Genomic DNA, 25,536 nt, shown 5'->3' with positions numbered 1-25,536 from the left:
TTTTTTTTTTTTTTTTTTTTTTTTTCTTTCTGTTTTCTTTTTAAGAATATCAATTGTAACACATAATGATTCTGCAGTCATGGTAAATGCATACTTAGAGTAATTAATTCAGAACATTTCAGTGTGCAATAGCATTGATTTTGTTCACTTTGTTAGATCTCTGAATGCTGAAGCACATTACTTAAATCCATTTATTTCTTACAAGATATTCATGGTGTGCAAACCCAATCTGAGACAATCTATTTTAATATATTCTGTGGACTTCAGTGTCAAAGATTTCATTAAGATATTTTTGTCAAAAGTTCCTTTGAAAAAGAAAAAAGAAAAAAGAAAGTATATTTGCATATAGGATCTTTTTTCCTATCATTAGAAGTCACAGTCGATAAGAGTATACTGCTAGAATTGCTAGAAAACTGTTTATGTTACTCCTGAAAGATTACCTGATCTGATTAAAGTCTTCTAAAGCTCTATTTTGGATAGTACATGGAGACAGAAGTGCATGAAAACTTTTTATCTTTATAGAAATATCATTTTAGCCATTTCCAAAGCTGCTTAGTATATCATTGAGAGAGCAGAGTTCCCACGTCAGCATATAGGAGTCCTGTGAGGGATGAATCACGGAATCACAGAATCACAGAATGGCCAGGGTTGGAAGGGACCTCAAGGATCATGAATCTCCAACCCCCCTGCCACATGCAGGGCCACCAACCTCCCCATTTAATACTAGACCGGGCTGCCCAGGGCCCCATCCAACCTGGCCTTGAACACCTCCAGGGACGGAGCATCCACAACCTCTCTGGGCAGCCTGTTCCAGCACCTCACCACTCTCTCTGTAAAGAATTTCCCCCTGACATACAACCTAAATCTTCCCTCCCTCAACTTAAAACCATTTCCCCTTGTCCTGCAGTCACCAACCCTTTCAACCCCTTTCCCTCCTGTTTGTAGGCTCCCTTTAGGTACTGAAAGGCTGCAATGAGGTCACCCTGCAGCCTTCTTTTCTGCAGGCTGAATAATCCCAGCTCCCTCAGCCTGTCTTCATAGGGGAGGTGCTCCAGACCCCTGATCATCTTCAAATGATGGGATGCTGGCTATGTTGCTCTCATCTGTGGCTTCAGGCATTGGGGTTTCCTGGGGGCCCTGTCCTCAACAGAGGAATGAAGTTTAGTTACCCTACCTATAGCTGCAAAATCAGAGTGGTAGCACAAAGTCTAACTTGTGATACAGACATCTGAAACATACTTACACACCTACCAATATTGTGAAAATTAAGTACACCCAAATGTAATATCCCTGAATACAACAATCTTGGTAGCTGCAGCAATAGAACTCATTACCTCTGTGGTCCCTTTCAGCTATGGCAAATGCAAATATCCTTTTAGCTATGGCAAATGCAAAGCAACTTCAACCATTTTATCAAGCATATTAAGAAGGAACAAAAGCTTGAAGACTAGAAAATGTTTGTATGTTTGTTTATGTATTCACTCCCATTCCCCCGGAATTTATTAAAAACTGATGGCAAAGGAAATTCTGTTTCCTTCCAGTATCCTCCAGCATAAAAAATAAATAAGAATTAATACATTTCTATTTAGTCTTCTGATCTAATTTATCAAGTTTTTGTTTAAATTGAGCACCTTGTCTGCTTCCATTTACTGGGTTCTTTAGCATGCATCTTAGATATTGCAGGATATCTTAGAAATCTCATTTTTAAGGAGCACTTGAGTACCAAAAAAAACCTACTGATCAAGGTGGTTAAAAGTTATGAATCATTTACTCTGGTAGGAAACCATTTGTTCTATACCTATCTCAAAGGGAACTGTACAGTACACTTATTAATCATTTTAACAAGATAAGCACAGAGTGTGTAGTATAAAAAGATTTTTAATATTAGTCTCACTTTTCAACTTTATTTTTGTCTCCCAGGAATTTCATTAGAGGTTTTGTTAGTGATTAGTCAGACTAGCAAGTGAAAAGGTTCATTTCTCCCCAGTTTCTTACTCTGTGTGTTGTCAGAGAGTTAAGCATTTTTCAAAGCATTGAGGATATTACTAATTCTAGTTGAACATTATCAACAGAGCTGATTTGTCTAATTACTCAGAAAAATCCTACTACATGTTACACAAGCTTTCATGACAGCATTCTGCATAATTCATAGCTATTGACACTATACTTTATAGTGGCATGGAATAGAAATAAGTAAGGCAAGAACATAATCATCTTTTTTTTCAATAAAGAAGTAAAATGTAATCTTGTTCTCATAACAAGTGTTTATAAATATTAAAATGTTACAATATTCCTGCTCATTTTTAACACTTAAGTGTTAATTTAAAATTATGTGTTGACGATCCAATAGTCTAAAAGCTCACAACATTCCACAACATGAAAAGTTCAAGTCTTAGTAATATAAAATTTCTGAAGTTTCTGAAAAGAAATCAGATGCTACTGAAATGGAGGTTTGCACCATAACTGTGAAATAATACACTGATTTTGGCTAGGATGAGTTAAATTACGTTGCTGTGTTTTGATTTTATGGTGTTGATGACACCAATGACCAATGTTTTGGCTGCTGCAGAACAGTGTTTACGCAGTGGTAAGGCTTTTGTAGTTTTCCAACCCTGTTCCCTGCAGTCATTAGCCCTGGAGTAGGCAAAATGCTCATAGGTGACACAGACATAAAAATTGATTGAAGTTTCCATTTGATATCTTTTCCCATAGTATATAACACCATGAGCAGCAATAAAACTGAAGGCAGAAAAAGGGGTGGGTTTGGCTTCCAAAGTAACTTTTGTTTCAGATTATCTAGGCGTTGATCTGCCTTTGGGAAGTGTTGAACAATGTCCTTTGATTTGGTTGTATTTTTCTATCATCTATTAAATTGTCTTCATTCCAACCCACAGATCATCTTGCTTTAGTTCTTTGTATTTTCTCCCTGTGTTGTGCTGGTGAAAGGTAACTAAGCAAGCAGATATGAGGGTGCTTGGCTGCTGGTCAGGGATTCTCATTCATTTGGTTTTCAATACTTGGAGTGCATTTGTCTCGTTTAGTGACTTTGGTTTTGACTCCACATTATTTTTTTTTTCATTTTTTTTCTTTTTCCTTCCCTGACAGTAGCATTCTTAGAGCGACAGATTGAACTTAACTTGCTTCTTTTTCTTTATCACTTCTTTTTTTATATATATATATATAAACTGTTTATAGTTCTGTGAATCTATTGTGATATTGATTATATTTTGTGTAATGGCAAGTTTAATCTGTGACCACTTGGATAAATAGTAAATGAAAATATAACAGACCAATCAATGCATTCTGCAGTGTTTATTGCTCTTATCTTTGTTTACCATTTAAAAAAAAATCTACATTCAGAACAATTGTCAAAAGCTTTTTCAGTGACATTTCTTATGAAGTTATGTGCTGCTCACCATGAAAGAAGAATAAAAAATTGAATGTTAGTATAGTTTCAATATCTAATATTATAGATAATATTAGTGGGCCTAATCTCATTGCACAATAGTTTCAGAGCAGTTTACACTGTACATGGCAGATTTAAAAATGATGTCGTGTACAAATTTTAATTGGATTCATTAAAAATATTTTATGATAGAAATTTCATAATAGCTCAACTGAAGGCAATTTGTTGACCTCCTTAGACTGATAAATTTATGGTCCTTAAGAAGCTTTTCACTCCTTAGAAATATATATAAAATTGGATTTTAAGTCTTGCTATTATGCATCACACTGTCTTTTCTCATCCTTTTCCCTTAAATGTTCTTATAATCATATGTGATTCAGGACATTTTCAGATGACTTTAATGTATTCTAATCTAGATTTTCTCCTGAAAAAAAAAAAATAGCAATAAAAATAAAAATAATAAAAATAAAAAATAAAAATAAAATTTAAAAATAGCAGTATTCTCACATTACCCTCTCTCTTACCTATTTTTTTTGTACTTTATGTATGTGGTAATCGTTTTGTCTTCATAGTAGAACTAATTTGAAAGAATCCATCAAGACACAATTTTAACAAGCTGTTTTTGTGCTTAAGCTCGTGTTAGAATATTGTTTTAAAAGGTATTGGTATGTCTTATGTATTAATACAATCTACTAACTCGTATGGAAACTGGAAAATGACTTGTCTTCACTGCAATTTTCTTTTTACTCATCACATCTGGAGTTAAAATTCAAATGAAACTTAGCTGGAGCCAGATAGGATGAATATTGCAGACTGAAATTTATTTCTGTGACCTCTATTTTAGAGGACCAGGCCATACCTAAGAGACAGTGTTGCAGAATATAAAAAAAAAAATCTAGCAAAGCATCCTACCTCTGAACTCTGTTGGGGAAGCTTGGGGAAGAGTAACAAAGATATATATCAATTCCCTCTAATAGTTCTCTAACCTCAGACTGTTTCTATCTCAGGGACTTCCCATACTAGTTATGGTTTCAGTTAATGAAATGAATGAAATCCTGACGGATTGCCTTTAACGTTTGAAGATTTTAGCATTTATATTCAGCAGGAGCACTTTTACATTGGTAAATGTGATGTGTACAGGGAAAAAAAAAAAGCTGTTAGAAAATAGGAGTTTGCTTTATGTTTGTCATTTGTGCTTTGCTTTGAAAATACCCTCCTCTGGCATTTCATAAATGAAACTAATGAAAATGAAAAAGACATGCTTATTTTTCCAAGCATAGTCACTTCCACATTATTCATATTTCTTATGTCTTATTTGTGATCAGATATAATACAAATTAATCTTCCTTTTGAGAAACTTGGAGAGACAAATAAATTGGAGCAGGATACACAGTTCTGGGCAGCAGTTGTGAAGAGGCATAAAGACAGAGGAAATTTAAAATGAAACAGGGTTTAGAAAGAATCAAAGAAGTAGATTAAATTTCACTAACTTGTTTATTTTGTATATGTTTGCCCTTGATTAATTTTTCACTACAATATCTTGGCTGTTCAATGTATCTTGTTCAGTTTGGCATTACATTTTATGTAAGGGCAACATCATAAGCTTAGAAATTGAATATTTTGGTTTTAAGAAAATACATAAAGTGCAAGAGGGGAAAAATATTTATTTGCTGTGAAGATTATGTCTCATTTTAAGATGTACTTGTGAAATTTCTTTTATTAGCTAATAAACAGTGTGACAGAATGATATTTAGTCTTTCATTTTTATATTATTCTTCATCAAGTGTGGTAAAAGTCAAATAAAATGGTTAGTTTTCTCGTATGTGAATTCCTTTACATCTTAAAAAGTTGGTGTCATTTTCCAGTACTGAATTACCTTTGCGAATTTTGATATTATTTTGAAAGAGAAAGAAAATACAGCTTTCACACAATAGATCCTGTCTTTTCCTACTGGAAGATTTTATACCCATCATTGCAGTACAAATTTTTGTTTTTTACAAATTTTACAAAAATGTGTTCTAAGAGTTACTTGAGTAGTGCAAAGCGCTGGTTCTTGAGAAAAAATAAGATAAAATTGTTGCTATTTGTTTCACAAAGACAACCTGCACAAAATTGTAACAGGACAATCTTTTCAATTTCTAGTTTTACTGGCTTCCTTACCTTCCTCTTAGCTTTCTAACAACATATAGTCTATTATACCCTGGCACAGGCTGCAGACAATGATACATGCAACTATATGGTTGTGTATGTTGAATGTCACTAAGATGAGAATAAAATAAGCAAGTTTAAACTGAGGACGTGAAAGACATGAAGTAATATTTACCTTATTTGAAAAATGTCTCATTGTACGTGTGTTCTTGATAGTTGTTACCATTGTGCTGCTCTTCATTTAGAGCAGGCAAATTACTCTTTACTTGAAGGCCTTTATTATGGAAACTTTCCTTTCCAGCTGGTGTTGACATTGAAATTCAAATGTAATTGCTGACTGATGTGTAAGGGGTGACTAAGGAATGAAGAGAAAAAAAATTAAACACAGTTCACTAACTCAGTGCCTAGTGTCTTGTTCCATTGTCTAGGATGAAAAAGAAAATAAAAATTATAAATAAATAAATGAATAAAGTCAAAGAACAGAGAAGAAGAACTGAAAGACAAAAAAATCAATGGAGGAACACTCATAGTCAAAATTTAGGCTTTCAGACAGCTATCAAATTGATTTGATATGGATTAGGTCCAAGGACCAAATACAAAGATGAAGAATGGACTTTTCCCTCAATGATATAATCCTGGGTAATACTGACTGGGAAATAGAAAAGGAAAGTCATCATAATATTTTATTTTTGGAATGACTTAAAAGCATGGGAAATCAGTTCATAGGAATAAATAAATGCAAATCACAGCAGTATTTTGATTATTTTGGAGATGGCATTTATCTCTAAAGCTGTCAGAACATAACTCACTGTATTTAACTTCATGATGTTTCCTCCTTTAACTTACCTAAGAATATATTTGTCTGTTCTTTTAAAGTGAAGTTTGTACTCATGGCAATAGTATGCCCACTTGCTTCAGAGCAAATGGCAGCAAGGTTATTCAAATGCCCTCCAATGGAAACAAATTAACATTTCTGGTGCTTCAGTCCAGGAATGCAGTGAAGTCAGAGGAGTCATCCAGTGTTTTCATAGAAGGCAGAGCAGAGTCTGCCCTTTTTCTAGGCTGTCCTGAACTATGGAAACTACCAGTACTAGCTTCATTCTCTATGTAGGGCTGATTTCATCTAAACTTGCCTAAAATATTGGTCTCAGCTGATCATATACCGTTGTCTGCTTGGATAAAAAATTGCTTTTATGGGAATTCTATCCATTCAAATTCAGGTGTGTAAAAATCTGAAGCTGTTTTTGGAGAGTGTTTTGCTTTGTTTTTCACATGCTATCTGTCAGGATAGTGCTAATAATATTAGATTAGACACAAAGCTTTTCAGTAGCTAAAGTTAACAGTGGTCTATACACCCTTTCGTTCCTTATTTCATCTGCTACATGGCATAAGAGTGTCAGTTATTACTGTTTCTGCTTTGACATACTCATGCTATTATCCTCTATTTACTCTCTAATTTATCCTCTAATTTACTATCTCTATTTACTATATAAACTATCTATTCTATGTCCATAAACCATTGTATAACTTTCAGTTTGCAAATTTTATTGCCAGAATTTTAGAATACATTAAATTCCAATATCATATTTATTGTAAATGAAATATTGTGCAGAAATGTTTCTATATATGGACAAGATCCACTGCTGAAATGTAACTTCACATTAGCTTGCTCCTTGCAAATGAAAATCATGTGACTAAAAGTCTTATTATTTTGATCCTGTGCATGCCCATGCTTGCACTGTAATTCAGATCATTGGCACACTTTCAAAGAAAACTTCAGGATCATCACTAACTCCTGCACTTTTCTAAATTTTCATGCCTCTTTTATACTTCTCTCCAGACTGATTGTTGTTTCCAAAGACTCTTAATCCCTGAATGCTGCTCAGTTCAGCTGGTGGCGTTCTTGCCCTCCTTACATGGCTAATCAGTTTCGAACAAATGTCCCCTAAAAATGTTTGGGACATTTCACTCACACATGTTGTGCTCAGATTCCTCTTTTTCTGCTGTTGCTGTTTGTGGCATTTTGCAGTAGGAAATCCATGTGGATGTCCTTCTCAATCACTGTATAGTTATTTAATGGAAAACAGGTTTATAAAGTCAAGAACAGAGTATTACAGCCAATGTGTTTCTGGTTCATTATATGGAAAGGAAAAATGGTTATTTGTTGCCTATATTCAGCGCTTGCCATCCTTTCTTTGTTGCATTAGGATAGTGAGAAGGGCTTCTGTGTCCTATTAAAGTACTAATCCATGGATTTTCAGTTCACAGACTGTCCTATAAGTTGTACCATACTGAAAAATGGAAAATATTCTTACTGCACTTAAAAACGTGCTTACAAGGCACAAAGTATAATCTAAAAGTAAATCTGCATTCCTGATTGTTTAGGACATAAGAGTCACATACAAATAAAGTGTTCTGAAATTTTCATAGTGGTTACAGGAAAATAATAAAAAATAAAAATCTGTTAGTGTTGCATATTTCTGGGCAAATAGCTACTCCTTGCCTGAAATTCCTGAAATGGATTTGAACAAAAAATTTGATCAAGTGTTCAGAACATGAAAGAAAATATATCCTCATCAAGAAGATATGGACTTATGATTTCAGGTTTTGTCATGTGGGGCTGACATTTTACCTTGATGCTTAGTTTTTAAACTAAGAAAAATTGCTCTTGCAATTAATAAGAATCATCAGAGAACTGTTGAAACAAACAAAAATCTTAATTTATCTAACATCATATCTGCATTGACTGCAGTTTTACTCAGTCAGTTTTTAGTTCATTTGGAAAGAATTCAAAATCACAAATATCAACCAGCTTTATCCTGATACTGCTAGAAGAGCTGAAACATGTTTAAGATCTGAATATTATTTTTTATAATTATACTGTGCTGCTTTGAAGATTACAACAGTCACTTTCTCTCAGGGAGGTCGTAGTTCAGATTAAATAAAAGCTTAACTATAGAATATTATAGAAAATTGAGGTAAACTTCAACAAACAAAGTCAGCAAGGGAGTTGTTCTTTCTTTGACAGTCTTAAAAAGATAATAAAGGCATGTGAAAAAGAAGACAGTTGTTAAATATATATATATATAGAGAGAGAGAGAGAGAGAGAGAGAGAGGGATTAATAGTTTGTTTCCTTCTTTTTCCTCTTTGGTATGGAAGAGAAAGAAGGTGTTACTGCAGTTCTGCCTCCCTTGCTTCTCATTGTTAGAGGTTTTAGTTGTTGTTTTATATGAAAGCCATATATATTTAGCCATAGAGTTTAGAGTTATGACTCATATTACTGTAATTGTATAACATTTTTTTAAAAAAGAAATAAAGAAATAAAGAACAAGTGAAACATTTATTGACATTAAATATCAATTAAAGTTGCTAATTAAATATGATTTTTTTATATGAGAGGTAATATTTTTCATTCATTTATGGCTGATCTTACATGTAGAAAATTATGTCACTATGATGTAGTCTATATGATGCTATATATTTAGAGTTTAGTTCTTTATGTGGCATTACTTTTATATATTGAGGCTGGATTTGCACCTCATTTTAGAAATTTTATCATAGAAAGCATTATGGAAATGCATCTATGAATGTTCAACACATACGATTTCTTCTTTACTTTCACCTTCTTTTCCACTTCCTCCATTTTCAGTCATTTAATTACTCAAACTTTGTGAACTTCCCTCCTTTCTGTTACTGAAAAATACCTACAAGCAGTACAAAGAAATCTGTTTCCATTTGCCAGTATTTGTATGTACCACAAGGGTTTTTTTTCCTTGGGGTCTTGGGTCTCCTTCCCCAGCAGACCAAAAGACACTGGCATAGTAGGCTGAAGTGGCTCAAGGCTGCAGATGGTTAATCTCACTTCAAACTGCTCTGGGACTCTAGATCTCCTAAGTTGTGAGGCCTCTTTCTGGCTAATTTTCTGAAGTGATAGCTTTTAAACATTAGTAACTGAGTCCCTTGTTTTGACTTGACATGTTGCTGCCAGCGGAGCCTAACTCAGTGATGTCCACCTGAAAACATCCATTTGATTTAAGGTATTTCTTATAGACTACTGAGTTCCAGTTGTCTGACAATGAAAGTCTGTAGGAGTTAAAGAGTGTAAATTGTAAGTACATGACTTGATGCGGTAATTGTGATGTAACGCAAGGTCTAGACCGTGAATGATAGGCAGCGTGGCTAATGTTTCACATTAGTTGGTTTCAGAAAAACAAATTAATCTTGATCCTAGTCTTCTGGTCATTTCATTCTAAGCAGCAAGACAAGCAGCAAATGTGTCGTTCTTTGTTTCTAAAATCTGATAACTACAGTACAGGAACAAAAAACAGTAGCACAGTTTTTCCTACAGTTTCCAAGGAAAGAAACAAAACCTGATTAGTTCAGATAAAATCTCCCTACTAATGGCTGAATTGTTCACAGTTTACTTGCTGTCTTCCTAATAAAAACCCTTTGAAAAATTTGAGTGTGATTTTTGTCATTGTTTCCTGTTACTTTTACTGTTTTCTTTTTTCTGAGCATGTCCATCCTTATAAAAAGTAGAGTGATTTGTAGAGCTATGTAGGTCAGGAGAATGCTGGTCCAGGTTAGGAAGCATTTAAATGAATGTGTTAAGGGAGCATTGCTCTTAGTGGAAGATTTGGTGTATGATTTGCTGCTGTGTGTTGCCTTTACCGAAAAACAATTTCCTAAGCTTTTGTACCTTAATAACATACAGCTATTAAACATTTAATATCTTCAGTCTGTATATTTTCACTGATACGATGTTATTTCAGAAAAAGAAAATAATGATTTTGCAAAAATAAAACCTTTGCAGCAGAGCAAAACAAACCAAAATCAAACAATGTGCAGAATTATTTCTACTGCCTGCGCTGGAGACATTTAACTAGGACCGTAACCTTTAAAAAAAGGGGAAAAAAAAATAGCCCAGAAGATGAAAATATGAGAGTATGTGTTGTGAATGTGTGGATATCCTGCAGCCAATTCTGTGTCTGGTGAACTAAAATTATCCCTTTTTGCCTTATAGGTTTTTTAAGTACTGGGGACCAAGCTGCAAAAGGCAATTACGGATTGCTTGACCAAATTCAAGCTTTGCGTTGGATTGAAGAAAATATTGGATCTTTTGGAGGAGACCCAAAAAGAGTTACTATTTTTGGATCTGGGGCAGGAGCTTCCTGTGTCAGTCTTCTGACACTCTCTCACTATTCAGAAGGTAAGGAAAGCGTACAGTAATGGAGAAATGATTCTTTTATGATCTTTTGTAAAACAAAGCAAAATAAAACAGAATATATATATATATTTTAAAAATAGCCAAATCAGTAGATAGAATTATACTACATCTGTAATTTTTGTAAAATACCCACTATTTATTGTTCTAGATTTGTATTTGGCATCATAAACATTCTTGTCTACCCTCTCAACATGTATTTAGATTATTTCCTTAATTAATAACAACAGAACTCAAACTTACTCAAAAAATTAATATAACTCCCCACAGTTATTGTGAGATCCTACACAGAATTTTTAAGATTTTGGCAGAATGTCTACCCTGAAAACAAACAAACAAACAAACAAACAAACAAACAACAGCAAAATACAAGGAATGTATGGAACTGGTACCATATACATAATTTTCTCTGAAAGTAACGCTAATATAATAAAATAGGAAGCATTGTTTTCAGTGTAGCCCCCATAGATACCTGTTGGTAATACCAACACTGCAAAAAAAATTATAATAGAAGACAAAAAAATTGCTGTGGTTTCACACTGGTGGGAAACTGTGCTCCACTGCGCCACTCTCACTCATACTCCTCAAATGAAGACAGAAAGAAAATGTGATGAAAAAAGCTTATGTGTTGGAATAAGGACAGGGAGATCACTCTCCAATTACCTTCTCAGGCCACACAGACTTATCATAAGTAGACTAATGCAATTTATTGTATTTTGCTAATAACAGGCTAGAGCAGTGAGAAACTAAAAAAACACCTTCCCCTCACCCATCCTATTCTGCCTCCTTCTCCTGAGCAACACAGGAGAATGAGGAATGGAGACTGCAGTCATTTCATAATGCTTCATCCTTGCCGTCCCACCATGGCCACTCTCAGCCCCTGCTCCATGTGGGTCCCTCCCACAGTGCTGTTCTTCCTGAACTAATAACTTTGTAAAAAAAAGCCCAATACAGCTAAATATCTATCATATTCATAATACCATGCTACTCCTATCATACAGAAATGTATGGAAGAAAGCTCAGCTCTAGCAAGCCATTGTAGAATGATTGCTGGTAAACACATCCTATTTGGAAGCACATAGAATTATTCCTCACAATTTAGGGTAGTGACACAATGGCATACAGTAAGTAACGGTTGAGTAAGCCCTGCCAAAAACAAGCAGATGGAACAATGGAAAGCCTAACCAATGACATCACTGAAATTTTGAGATATGTGCAGTAAGTTGTTACCACCAAGGGTCTGTTGGTCTCAGTCATTTTTCCTTGTAAATGCTTCAAGGTCTTCAAATGCTTTTGTAGCTCTTGCTGTCTTTGGTATTTCAAGAGTTTGAATGCAGAAATCTTGTGAAGAAGAGGCCCAAGCATTTTAATTTAAGTATACAATAGGTCTTTTTACTGACTTTACTAGGAAAAAGGAGATGAGGCAGATCTTCCAGTAAGCTCCGATTGCTTTTCAGTGCTTTGCTGTCACAAAGAAGCTCTTCAGTCCTAGTCTCTGTTTGCTCTGTATATTAATACATCTAAAACAACCACAAGGAACTATTTATTTTTGTCTTATATTCTTCCAAAACATGCAAACATATTTTAATTCGCCATATAGGTAGTACTTACATACAATCATGCGTATTAATTCACCATATAGGTAGTACTACACACAATCACGCGTACATATATATGTACGTATATTCTTTATGTATATACTTCAAGGTGGTAAAGAAAAATGTCAGAGGAGAGGGCTTAAGCTTATTAAATTGATTTTTGCAGAGCACATTTTTTTGTATTAAATGATACATGGCTTCTGTGAAAGAAATGAGAGTGTGTAATTCTCGTTTGACCTTTAAACCACTGAAGAGTGCATTTATGAGAGTCATCGACATGGCAAAGAGGTTATGATTGCTTGTAGCTGCCACCCCTTTACAGAAAAATTTTACAGGACTACCACTGTGCTAAAATCAGGGGACTTCCATTAAAGAAAAAGAAAACTGCATTACAAGCATGAGTTTTATTCTTGAAACAATAATCTGAAACCTTAATTCTTTCTCTATGTGAGCAACAAGAACAAGAGAGATTTAAATTAATAGCCTATTGCAGACACTGTAAAAAGGAAATAGAGAGAAAATTATATGCAAACTGAATTGAAATATAGGAATATGCATTCTTTAGTCAAAAGCATTCTTTGCTTAGTGAAAGCTGCTTTTAATTTTATTTTATTTTTAATATAATTTGATTTGCATTTAAACAATTTGCACCTGCAGGTTTGTTCCAAAAGGCAATCATACAGAGTGGAACAGCCCTGTCCAGCTGGGCAGTGAACTATCAGCCTGCCAAGTACACTCGGATATTGGCAGATAAAGTCGGCTGCGACATGCTGGATACCACTGATTTGGTTGAATGCCTTCGGAATAAGAACTACAAAGAACTCATTCAACAGACCATCACTCCAGCCACGTACCACATTGCCTTTGGCCCTGTGATAGATGGAGATGTGATTCCAGATGACCCTCAGATTCTCATGGAGCAAGGCGAATTCCTTAACTATGATATAATGCTGGGTGTGAATCAAGGGGAAGGTTTAAAATTTGTGGATGGCATTGTAGACAATGAAGATGGTGTTTCTCCCAATGATTTTGACTTTTCTGTCTCCAATTTTGTGGACAATCTATATGGTTATCCAGAAGGAAAAGATACACTCCGAGAGACCATTAAATTCATGTATACAGACTGGGCAGACAAGGAAAACCCTGAAACAAGACGAAAGACCCTGGTAGCACTTTTTACTGACCACCAGTGGGTTGCTCCTGCTGTTGCCACTGCTGATCTGCATGCCCAGTATGGATCTCCAACGTATTTCTATGCATTTTATCACCACTGCCAAAGTGAAATGAAACCAAGCTGGGCTGATTCAGCTCATGGTGATGAAGTCCCGTATGTGTTTGGCATTCCTATGATTGGCCCAACAGAATTGTTCAACTGTAACTTTTCCAAGAATGATGTCATGCTCAGTGCAGTTGTTATGACATACTGGACAAACTTCGCCAAAACTGGGTAAGTTTGACCTCTAGCATTCCTTCTTGTTGATAACACGCTCCTAAAATAGTCAAATTACCATAGCAGTGGCTCCAAGCCTGTATTGTGACTTACGATTATAGCACTGTTTAGTATGTGTGAGGCACTATGTAACTGGGGCTTATTCATATTTAATAGATTTTTAATTAGTGTGTTCCTGCAAACTATTTTCTTTCAGTAGCTCAGTGAGAAGAATAATGCACTGTGTTTTTGATTCAAAAATAGGGCAATTATTAAGAAAAAGCCTTTTTTAGAGAAAAAGCAGTTCACTAAGATACTGAAAAATCAGAGGAAATGTATTCTACCAGAAGAAAGAACAGTCAGGCAGATAGAGCTTATGTCTTAGAAAAGTAAGAAAGTTGTTTTCTTTTTAGTGACCTTCATAGGAATGGGAGCTCAGAGAAAAAGTGAATCAGAAAAGCAGACACTAGAAAGATATTTTTTTTTCCCTCTGTAGGCTGTAATGGCCATAATGAATAGTGGGATGGGATGAAGAAAAGACTCAGATATAAATTTTGCTTTGAGGTTAAAAATTCAAGTTAATTCTGCTTACAAAATAATACATCAATATTTTGCGGAAAAAGAATTATAGACATGAAGGAAAAAAACCCTCAGAGCAGCTTAATATGTGAGTGCTATTAATAATTTCTCTGTTTTCTGTATCATTCCTCTAAATATTATTCTGGTATTTTACTTGTACAGCAAGGACTTTTTTGTTGACCTTGAGTCTTCAGTACTGAACTCAGATACTTATGGCACAACAGTGCTGTAAATCTTCCCATGCTTAGTGGCAGGATTGGACTCTGAAAATCGCAGCTTTACTGCAGTGCAGTTAGTAATATGCAGTGTTATAAGAAAAATTCAAAGACGCCCATTGTGAAGCTTACAGCTCTTAGCAATCTTTAACATATCAAGATGATGTTCAAGGCAGAGACTTTTTTGCAGTCATAACAAAAACCTTGATATTAATTAAAACACAATCCAATATTTCAGCTCACTTTACAAAGCAAAAGAAAACTTAGGTGCATTCTAGACAAGCAGGTACTTTTGAATGCAGAAATCCCATAGCACTGAAGCAAAAGCGAATGAACTGTGAAATATTTAGATGTATGTGGAAACAATAAGACATCAGTTGGATGATTGGGGTAGACAAACTGGTGAAAGCTTGGCTTATGGACAAATAATGCCACATGTTGACTGTAGTGCACATTCAAAAAGAGTATTCTATCATGATTTTGTTTTTGTATGAATTAAGTGTCACGTGTACGTAGAGGACATGAGGCTCTTGCAAATGTGCAAGACTGGAATTATTACAGAGATCTCCACATTCCCACTGTTAGTAGCAGTTTCTTTTATGATTATTCCCTGTACAGTAAGTTGCATCTAAACAATTTTTAGGAAGTTTCTTTCAGCCCCAACTGCCACTATTACTCATAGTTGCAAGCAGTTTGCAGCTGTTTCTACTTGAAAGCTAATTTCAGCAAGCTACACTTAACCATCACCCAGTTATGAACCCATGTCTTAGCCTTTTCAAAACCTTGTTTCTAGCTTAGCCTAGAAATAGGGAAGTAATTTGTTACAAAGCAGGTGAGACAAACTAGATTTGGGATATAAAAATTGCATGAATATATGGCTTTTGATTCCATTGTGTGGAAAATTATATGTGAGAGCTTCATTAAGAGGTGCACTTAAAGCTTCAGTCCACTGTCAGTAGTACTATCCTAACAGAAATTGTAATGTTATATGCACAAATGTTCTGTCAGTTAGGGCCGTGTGTTATACTCCTCGCAGATACATCAGCAGAGGGAGCGGGGATGATGTGAGGGGATGTGTGCCAGCCCTTAATGGATACTCTGAAAGTGACACTCTTGTGAAGAAGGGTTTGCAGTTTCACAAAGTGGATATGAAACTATGTTCTCAGAAACATTTATCAGGTTTCTAAAAATTACCCTCTTTTGAGTAGTTAAAGTACTCTTTGTTCACACTTATCCATCTCTTCTCAAGTCAGCTGTGGGAAAGATATACTTGTAAAGAACAAATCCCAAATTTCTTTGTAATTCAGAGGAATACTCCTGAATTATTTTATTGTCAATGATTCTGAAGCAAAATGTTAACTGAGTTATTAAGGATATCTGTTCAGTTTGCCTTTTTAAAGGAAGACATAATTAAACTTACAAAGAGTAAATGTATTTTCAAATCAATCTTCTGTGAACTCCTTTATGAACTTTGCATTTCTTTTGATGTTTTTCTCTGAAGGAATAACGGTTTTCAATAGTGAGTCTGTTGGTCAGATGAAACAGAGTATTTATGCATTGCTTTCCTCAGTAGCTCACAGCTGATTGGAAGTATGGCAACAGTGGGAACAGGTAAAAGTGAGGGAAGGAAATATAGGCAAAACCATGATTGTGTAGCAGTGTTTCAGGGAGGAATGGCAATCTCAATAATAATAATGAGAGATTACTTAAAAAATCAAGGAAAGTGTGAAGAAACTCTACAGAGTTTTTTGGTTTTTTTTTTTCTTTTTTTTAAAGTATGTATTAAAGAAGACTGCTTAAGGAAAATAAATTACCAGTAGGCCTTTCAGTGGTTTGGAAGCAGACTCATTGTGTAACTGTCAGGACATTTTACTCTCTGATGAAGTAAAAAAATGACACCAAAAATGAAATGCATTAATGTAACAATTCCATTATGGTGACTAATAGTTAATGCTCTTGCAAAATTACATAAAAGAAAAATGTCACTTTGACATGCTATTTGGATTTCTGGATAAGAGAAAATTTCCTAACATTTCTCAAAATTCTTCTGGTGAAACAGAAGACTTTATGAAATAGAGTTCCCTTATTTGCCCTATGGGTCACCTACTAATTCTTGTGAACAGGAATGTGTGCTACTCTTCAGTCAGCATTTATTGCAGACACATTTACTTCATAGCACTTGAGAGAAAAAATGTACATTTGTAACCCAAAAGGTGAGAATTTAATGACAATAAACTGCAACATGTTAAATTGAGCAAAGCAGTGCAGGTTGAAAGTGGGAAAAAGAAAGTGATAGGTGAAGTCAGATGATTTTGCATTTTAATAAAAAATGTAAGATAAGAAAGATTGTCATGTATATTTCAGACAAGTTCATGCATTTCACGACAGGAACATTTTCAGGGGTAGAATCTGTTTAATCTGGACTCTATAAATTATGAAAACAAATCATCAGAGGGAAATAAGAGCAACAACAAACATTATTTTTATTCTAGCAATAGGATAAATAAAGAATTACAAACAAAAAATCCTAACAAAAAATATTCCTCCCTATCAACCAGTGAGATTGGGAACCAAGCTATGCACTGTGAGATTTGTTACATGAAAAAGTATACAACTGAAAAACTATTCAGATTGTATTTTTATCATCATAATTAGAATGTGTTTTTAAAGGAAAATCTTCTGTCTCCTTTTGTTCTGTAACTACACACTGGAACCATATGAGAGTCCAGAAACACCAAATTGACGTGAGAGGCTAAAAAAAAGGAAAACAGAAGTTATAGTTAATGTAGCAGATCAAAAGTTTTTTGAACAGCTAGTTGTGTAGGAGAAAAGACAGTATCTACATAGGTCCCTCCAAAAGTAATGCCTCTTGTTTATTTCCATGGAAACTACAACAGATGCAAAGAGCACGGTAATGTAACACTAGCAAATTCTCAGCTACAAAACAGTCTTTTTCAACCTAGTCGCCACTCTAAGTAATGTGATGAGCCGATTGAGATGCTGTTCATTTTGTAGCATGACAGTTGTGCTTGACCATCCAGAACATGGCTTGCCTTTCACACTGCTAACCCCATGGCTGAAATGTACCACCCACCGTTTCACTGTGTTCACATCCAGTTTGGTCTCCAGAAACATTCAGTAAGTGTCAATGAGTGTCAATTTGTACCATTTTTTCTGCATGGAGGAATTCAATGACATGCCATGTCAGAAGCCATTTTGTCAGACTGTCCCACTGCTGCCATACCACCGTCGTCTACTACTGATATTTTGAGCCAATATGATAAAATAAAAGGCATTACTTTTGGAGCAGGCTTTGTACATCTATATTTTATGGCTATCCACAATACTGGAAACATGTTTTTTTTTAATAGGATACTGGAAAAAAATATTTATAAGATAAACTGTTTAACATCACCAGGAAAGGACTCATCATGTCATAACTTGTAAAGTTATGATGTTATGAAATATCACCAGTGAGCATAGAAGGAGGGACAAAATAAAAATTTTCTTATTTACATCCACAGGATGATTGTGGTAAGTTATGTTACTGTGTATTAGATCCTTTAGCTAGAACTATATGTAGTCATTTTCTTATGAAAAAATTATTTAGGTGCCTATCTTCCAAGTTCAGTTACACAATATTAAGACCATCTACTGAATTATTGATTAACCCTAGAACTGATGCCAACAATACAGTTTAGTATCAACTCACATGCAGTCGTTGTGTTTACGACTGACTGCTTTTTTTTTCTGTTCATTGTTTTATTGGGGTATTTCATGCTAATATATGGCCATGTAAACAAATCCCAGTATATAAGACTGGTCTCATGTATCTGTAGCTTTCCCTCTTGTGTTTGGAGGAGGAGTCAGTACAAATCAGTATTCCTAATAGACAGTTAAAAAGGAGACATGGAGTTACCAAATAGAACAGCAAGAAAGAAAAGGAAGGTTAATTTTTATATATTCATAGGCTGTTTCTAGAGGAAGAATTTTCATTTCAGAAAGTTACTTGCTAAAATCATTGTCTGCATCATTTGTATATGGACACTAAAAAAAAAGTCTAAACATTTTGGTAATTTCTGTTTTGATAAAGTTCAATTTCCTTTTACTTTCAGTGAGTCCTGGATTCTTCCTTCCTCTTTCTTAAACTATTCATGAGAAGAGGGAAGGGATTAGAAACAAAGTATACTTAGCTGAACTACTGAACTTCTTCATCTCCTCTACTATGAATGAAGTACAACTCATTTACATGAGCTAGTTTAATTTACGTCTTATGTAGGATCCTTTCCAGAGTCTGTGAGTCTGAGAGTCTGTTCTGAATCAGAACAGCAAGAGGGAAGAACACAAGGGGCGTTTTAGCTGTAACTTTTCCAGGATTTTGAGTGTCTGAAAGAAAAATGCTTTGCATTTTAATAATCATGTTGATTTTTTGTTTGTTTTAGAATTTATGTGTTGAGCCCAAATGCACTGTGGCAGATATATTGTGCTGGGCCAATATCTTCCCTTTTGAATTTGCTAAATCCTTCACTGTGCTCTTTCAGAATAGAAGAAATACTTTCATTTCCTTCCTCAATGCATGTTAGAATCCTTCAAAGTATGAGCATATTAAAATCCAATGCCTCAGTACTTGGAAACTGATTTTTTTTTCAAGCTTCAGCCATAGTGAATAATTACTAAAAAATTACTATTTTCAGAATTTACAGAATTTATATAAAATAATAATAATAAAAAATAGCTACCATTCTTGAACTTTTAGTTTATATCCTATTGAGATGGGAAATACTTTATCCAGTATAATATGGAAACCCACATACATAAACAAAACAAAGTACTTAAATTACACAGAAAATGAATTATTTCTTCAACTTGAAAAAGGAAAAAATATTTCAGGTAAACAGAGGAATGAAAGAATCATAAGATTATTAAAACCAAATTACCAGTCCATTTTGAGAACGGTTAAGGAATAGATATTTACAAACAACAAAGGAGTACTAAATTTGGCAGTCATGCTCATGAGCCTTTGGAAACAGAAATGAAAAAAAAAAAAAGCTTTAAAATATGTAACAGTAGTTCTTCATATTCCCATAACATTCATAACAGTATATTGGAAGAGAAGGAAAATATTAGAATCATTTTCACTGGAAATAAACTAATGCATATGGGAATGGAAAGGAGAATGTTTTCAGAGCAAGGCACAGAAAATGAATCATATGCTCTCAGTAAAATATATCACAAAGTCTCTGAAAATATGCTTTACTGCTAGAGAGGATTAAAACTAATGTAGGTCATAATAGTAAACTAATAGATTTATTTTAAACTCTTTATTTGTTCATGCCAAGATAAAGTTATATTTATCTAAGTAAGGCTTGCCAAAATTATAAGGGTAGGTGTATGTTAACGACATCTAAATACCTATTATGCTACAGACTTGTCTTTATTTTGAATCTTTATGAAAGAAAAAAATGAGAAGAAAAGATAGAAGATACATAATTGCAGTAAAATATTTGGGTTAAGTTCAGTAAAAAAGGATAATAAATTTTTTTTTAATTCAAATATTTAATTGCAATTGTTTTTAAATGCCATTACTTAGATAACTAATATAAAACTTGTCAGCTAATGTAGGTGTTATCCATAGGAGCTGGGACAAAACTACAGCTTCTAAACCCATATATAGTTCCTTGTGCACTGAACACTTAATGCAAAATGCAAATTATGGAATGATTTGTGGCAGAAAAATAGTTCAAAGTCTTATCCCAAAGTAGATATCTGAACAAAGGGGTATTAATAGCTCAGTAAAGGAACACAGGGACATGTTGTATCCAAATACCTGTATTAGCCCTGATACTTGTGTTTTGAAGCTCTGTGTAAGACACATTCATTATAAACTTTCATGATCGCATGTATTTTCAACATTTTCATAGAGATTAGATGCCTAATTACAACAGTGGAAGTAGTGGTATAGTAAGTGAGAATGTTGATGTCAAATCTTGAGAAGAACTGAGCCTAAACCTTTAAAAACTATGGGAGAAGATAATTAATACTTCTCTAAGACTACTTTAGTGTATGTGACTGCCTCACAAAACTCCAGATGAGCTTTTGGTAACTGAAACACATCCTTTCTTTGTTTTCATTCAAGAAAGAATTGTTGAATCTAAGATACATTGTACTGTAAGTATTTAGACTTTTGTTTACATAATAACATGCAGTGTAAATGTTGGGAAATTTTCCAAGCTTCTCTTTTTGGGTTAAGTGGAGGATTAACCCTTAACTAAGGGACAGAATTTTGTGATTGTTGTTGCTGCTCTAAAATGACTATAACATTGCTTTTTATTTTTGTAGAGATCCAAACCAGCCTGTTCCACAAGACACAAAGTTCATCCACACAAAACCAAACCGCTTTGAAGAAGTAGCCTGGTCCAAATACAATCCTAAAGATCAGCTTTATCTGCATATTGGCCTGAAACCACGAGTTCGTGATCACTACCGAGCAACAAAAGTTGCTTTCTGGTTGGAGCTTGTGCCACACCTTCACAACCTGAATGAAATTTTTCAATATGTTTCCACAACAACTAAAGTACCCCCTCCTGACATGACATCATTTCCTTATGTTACCCGACGCTCTCCTGGTAAATTGTGGCCAGCCACCAAACGCCCAGCAATGACACCTGCTAACAATCCCAAACATTCAAAAGACACTCATAAAACAGCTCCCGAGGATACAACAGTTCTGATAGAAAACAAGAGAGATTACTCTACTGAGCTGAGCGTCACCATTGCTGTGGGAGCATCCTTGCTGTTCCTCAATATTTTAGCATTTGCTGCATTATATTACAAGAAAGACAAGCGGCGTCACGAGACTCACAGGCGCCCTAGCCCCCAGAGGAACACAACCAATGATATCGCGCACATACAAAATGAAGAGATCATGTCATTGCAGATGAAACAGCTGGAACATGACCATGAGTGTGAATCACTGCAGGCCCATGACACGCTGAGACTAACCTGTCCACCTGACTACACGCTTACTTTGAGAAGGTCTCCAGACGACATTCCACTCATGACTCCCAACACCATAACCATGATCCCAAATACATTAACAGGAATGCAGCCTTTGCATACTTTCAACACCTTCAGTGGAGGACAAAACAGTACGAATTTGCCCCATGGACATTCAACTACTAGGGTATAGCTCAGCCCTTCCCCCCTCACAAGCCACCTGGAAGAAAGAGGAAAAAAAAAAAAAAAAGAAGAGGAAAAAGTTATAATACCATTCATTGAACACCTTGTCCAAATCTTAAGTAAAAACAAGTAAAAGAGAAGGACAGACATTATTTTCTTACTGTTCCTTCCCAAAGAAACTCTCTGATGTTAAAGATCAACTATAAACCCTGTGAAATGTGAAAAGTGTACATTGCTGTTACAATACTGCTTTAAGATCTCAACCCCTTTAATTGAAAGTTGAGGCCAGAAGAAGTCACTTAAAATGATGTTTTGAGCATATCGAGCAAAGCAGACTCTTCTGGAACACAGAGCCACTGACTGTACAAATGTTTTGGTTTTGGTTTTTTGTTTTTGGTTTTGTCTTTGGTTTTGGTTTTGGTTTTTTTGTTTGGTTTCTTTTTAATAAATAAAAAAATCTTTATGTGCCATACGATGAATGGCCCTTGTTGAAACAAAGACATCATCATGGGCTTTTACCCAGCATATGAAGCTGTAATCCAGATGGGGGAAATAGAATTTTATTATTAATAACAAAAATGGAAAAAAAAAAAAAAAGAGGAGGACTGACTATGCAGTAAAATACTTATAGTTCTGTGCACAGAGGTGACTTGCCAGCCTGAACTATATTTAAAGAAACTTTGTAAAAATGTACATAGATGTGCGTTTAAAAACAACTACAAAAAAAAAAAAAAAAAAAAAAAAAGCTTTTATTGATGTTTTCAGTTTGAAAAGAGCTTTTAGAAAGGTTGTGCATTCAGTTGTGACCTATGTGTATATACATTAGTCATATCACCTCTCTTTCCTCCAAGGCCAAAGGAGGATTTTCTTCTTAATTACTAGTGGTAAACAAAAAACATGAGGTTTTTCTAACATTTCATTTATATGAGGCCATGGTGTCATGCAGAGGATAAAGTTGTCTGTGTGACCTGCATATTTTCTCTTACAGGTTACACTAGTGCATGTTAAAGTATTCATAGGAGATTGCTGTTCTTTTCTGAAACATTTTTTTTTTAATAATTTAATTTTGTGTTAGCTTTTGTTAAATTGCAACACAGCAATGGATATGAAAATGGAAAATAATACAAAACAAACAAACAAACAAAAAACAATTACTATATCATAAGCTTATTGAATGAAGAGACATCCAGTAGTATATGTTCAAAAGTCCAGTTTGTAGTTCTTGGTTATTGAGATAAATGAGGAAGAGTCTCGTGCCCTGACAATAGCAACAAAAGACCCTGTTTATGTTAGCATTTTCTGAGCAAACATAGCTCTATATTCACCAGCAGTTGCAGAGGGATCTCAGATGAGAAAATACCTCCTCAGCTTTGCTAAACTAAAGAAAAAGTGAAATTTGAAAGAACTTCTCTGCCCAGTATTCTGTTTTGCACTTGAGGAAAGAATCTTCCTGTCAGAACATACTTTGCTGCTTTATTACACAGCAGTGCCATTGTTAGTGAAAATTATGGAAATAGAAGCAAAGTCATCAGATGTTATGCATCTGAATGTAATTTCAAATTCTAGATAATATTATTGTCAGGAAAGTCAAAACTCCTGGCTGATTATTCCCTTCTGCCCTTCCTTCACCTGGAAGAGCTTTGCAGTGCTATCAAACAAGGAACTTAGCAATTTGATTCAAACAACTGAATTGAATGTGAAAAGCTAAAAATAAGTTCTCGCAGATGAAGATTGCTTTGCATTTTCTCTTAGAAATTTACTGCGTCATCAAGAGATCGTAACCAAAGATATTTGAACAAAATTGGTCAACATGGTTATCCCAGATGTATTTTGTATTATAAATTCATGACTAAGCTGCATCAATACCATATGTCCCATAGTAATCTAACACAGGATGCCTTGTACCCCTTTTTGTTTTCAATACTTCTTTTTTTTTTTTTTTTTTTTAATAAGACATCTTGGAATAGTCCTTCTGGTGAATAAAGGTGACAAAATGATTCACTGAAGTCAATACAACTCCTTGTTATAGCATGCAGTAAAGCAGATTCTGAAGGAAAGAAATAAAAGGAAAGTTAATTATTTGACAAAAAATACAACAGGTGGCTGATATAATCCCTTACCTGTAATAAATGTACTATTACCTGACCTGGATGCTCAGGTTGGAATACGATGAAGCAACAAGCCCAAAGTACAAGTCGTAGCAAATGGAAAACTGCCTTTTTCACTGATCCATCACATAATATTGATTAATGCTTAACGCTAGACCAGACCATTTCCACCACCTATGTGATGCCTCAGCTGAGATGAAGCAGTTCATATCTCTTAAAATAATAATAAAAAAAAAAGAAAAAAAAAAAAGAAAAAAAAAAAGAAAATAGTTTAAAAAAAAAAGAAAAAAGAAAAAAGGTATTGATGCTTGGCATCATAATCAGTTGGGTATGTTTGTAATGTGAATTACAGTATTTGTTTAGTACTTCCAATTGTCTTCTGCTAGCAATATGTACAGTACTGTGTCAGGCTTGTGACATTTGGGTTAAAAAAAAAAGTTCCTGTAAGTGAATGATTTTAGCTTTTAAAAGTAATTGCAATCAAGTTGATTTAATAATTCAGTACATCTGGACTGACATACGATTTATAGAGGGAACAGATTTATAGGGTCTTATTAGAATTCTATAATAATAATAACAAATTATACTTTGAAAACTGTAAAAGAAAAGCAAAAGTACTTTCCCAGGCTTATATTCTTGACCTTACGAGGCACGCAGGGTTTAATGGTTTCTTCTGTTATTGTTTTGCGATCTTTTGTTTTTTTGCCTTAAGTAATGATAGAAGATATATATGGCTGGACACATATGTATAAACTTTTCAGCAGCATTTTTAATAATAAATATCACAGTATTTTCTAATGCTTTGTGCAAAGAACTACGTGTTCATCCTTTTTTTTTATAGAAAGTCTTTCAGGCGTACATTTTCTGCCCCATCTCCACTTCATTATCTTATGTAAATGATGCCTTGATACACAATACACGAATATTAAAATACCAGAGGTCACACCTTTAAGTTAGCACTGAGCTTTTGTGGCTTTTCTAGTTCTATAAAGCTACCAATAAAAGGAAAGAAAGTAAGACAATGAAGACATGAGAATAAACTCCTTATATTTATTATCTGTATGCATCTGTATCCCATCAAAGCAATGTTTTAATTGTTCTTTTAGTATTCTCTGTAGCACTGAAAAAGAGCTTAGGTAAGCAGCTTCCCCTATTAACGTGTAGCTTAGCAGCTGAGAAATATATCTTCCAAACTAAGGTTAAAAATGATTCAGAAAATCTAATACATCCAGCCTCCACAAGTAAATATACTTTCACTTCATATTTAAAATTCAGATAAATGACAAGTTTTCTAAGAAAAATATGTAGGAGTAGCAATATAAGTTACTCATATATGTGGAGGGGATTTACATGTATTTCAGATATGTTAAGATCATTCTTCCTTCAAAAATTCAGTGAGCAAATATAGTTTGTTCTTTTATGCTATTAAATTCATTTTGTCAATCAGATTTCCCTCCACTGGAAAGGTACATAGACATTTTAGTAATTTTGGCTGGATATTGTTTGCTTTCTGTAATTATTCTATTGAGTGGAGGTACTAACAATAAGGTTTGATGAACTTTGAGTGTATTATTGAAGAGTATTTGCAAAAAGCAAATTCTGAATGATTCATATCAGATTTTTGATATGAAAACCAAGCTTCTGAGATA

At 34.4% G+C, this 25,536-nt stretch overlaps 1 protein-coding gene across 5 annotated transcripts in view; it reads left to right on the top strand.

Moving 5' to 3' along the window:
* NLGN4X (neuroligin 4 X-linked) overlaps positions 1-24,113 on the top strand; it is a 154,533-nt gene extending 130,420 nt beyond the window's left edge. For all 5 annotated transcript variants that reach the window (XM_042868190.1, XM_042868186.1, XM_042868188.1 and 2 more), the window contains 3 exons: positions 10,579-10,764; positions 13,035-13,824; positions 20,940-24,113. In XM_042868190.1, coding sequence (XP_042724124.1) covers positions 10,579-10,764; positions 13,035-13,824; positions 20,940-21,789 — 1,826 coding nt within the window. In that variant the 3' untranslated portion in view covers positions 21,790-24,113. The remainder of the gene's footprint in view (positions 1-10,578; positions 10,765-13,034; positions 13,825-20,939) is intronic.
* Positions 24,114-25,536: the final 1,423 nt, after the last annotated feature.

Source organism: Lagopus leucura, unplaced genomic scaffold, assembly GCF_019238085.1.
Source record: "Lagopus leucura isolate 7727_CA_CO unplaced genomic scaffold, USGS_WTPT01 Super-Scaffold_100001, whole genome shotgun sequence".
NCBI classification, from domain to species: Eukaryota; Metazoa; Chordata; class Aves; order Galliformes; family Phasianidae; genus Lagopus; species Lagopus leucura.
Note: the sequence above shows the minus strand (reverse complement) of the source record. Positions and strands in the feature narration are given on the sequence as shown.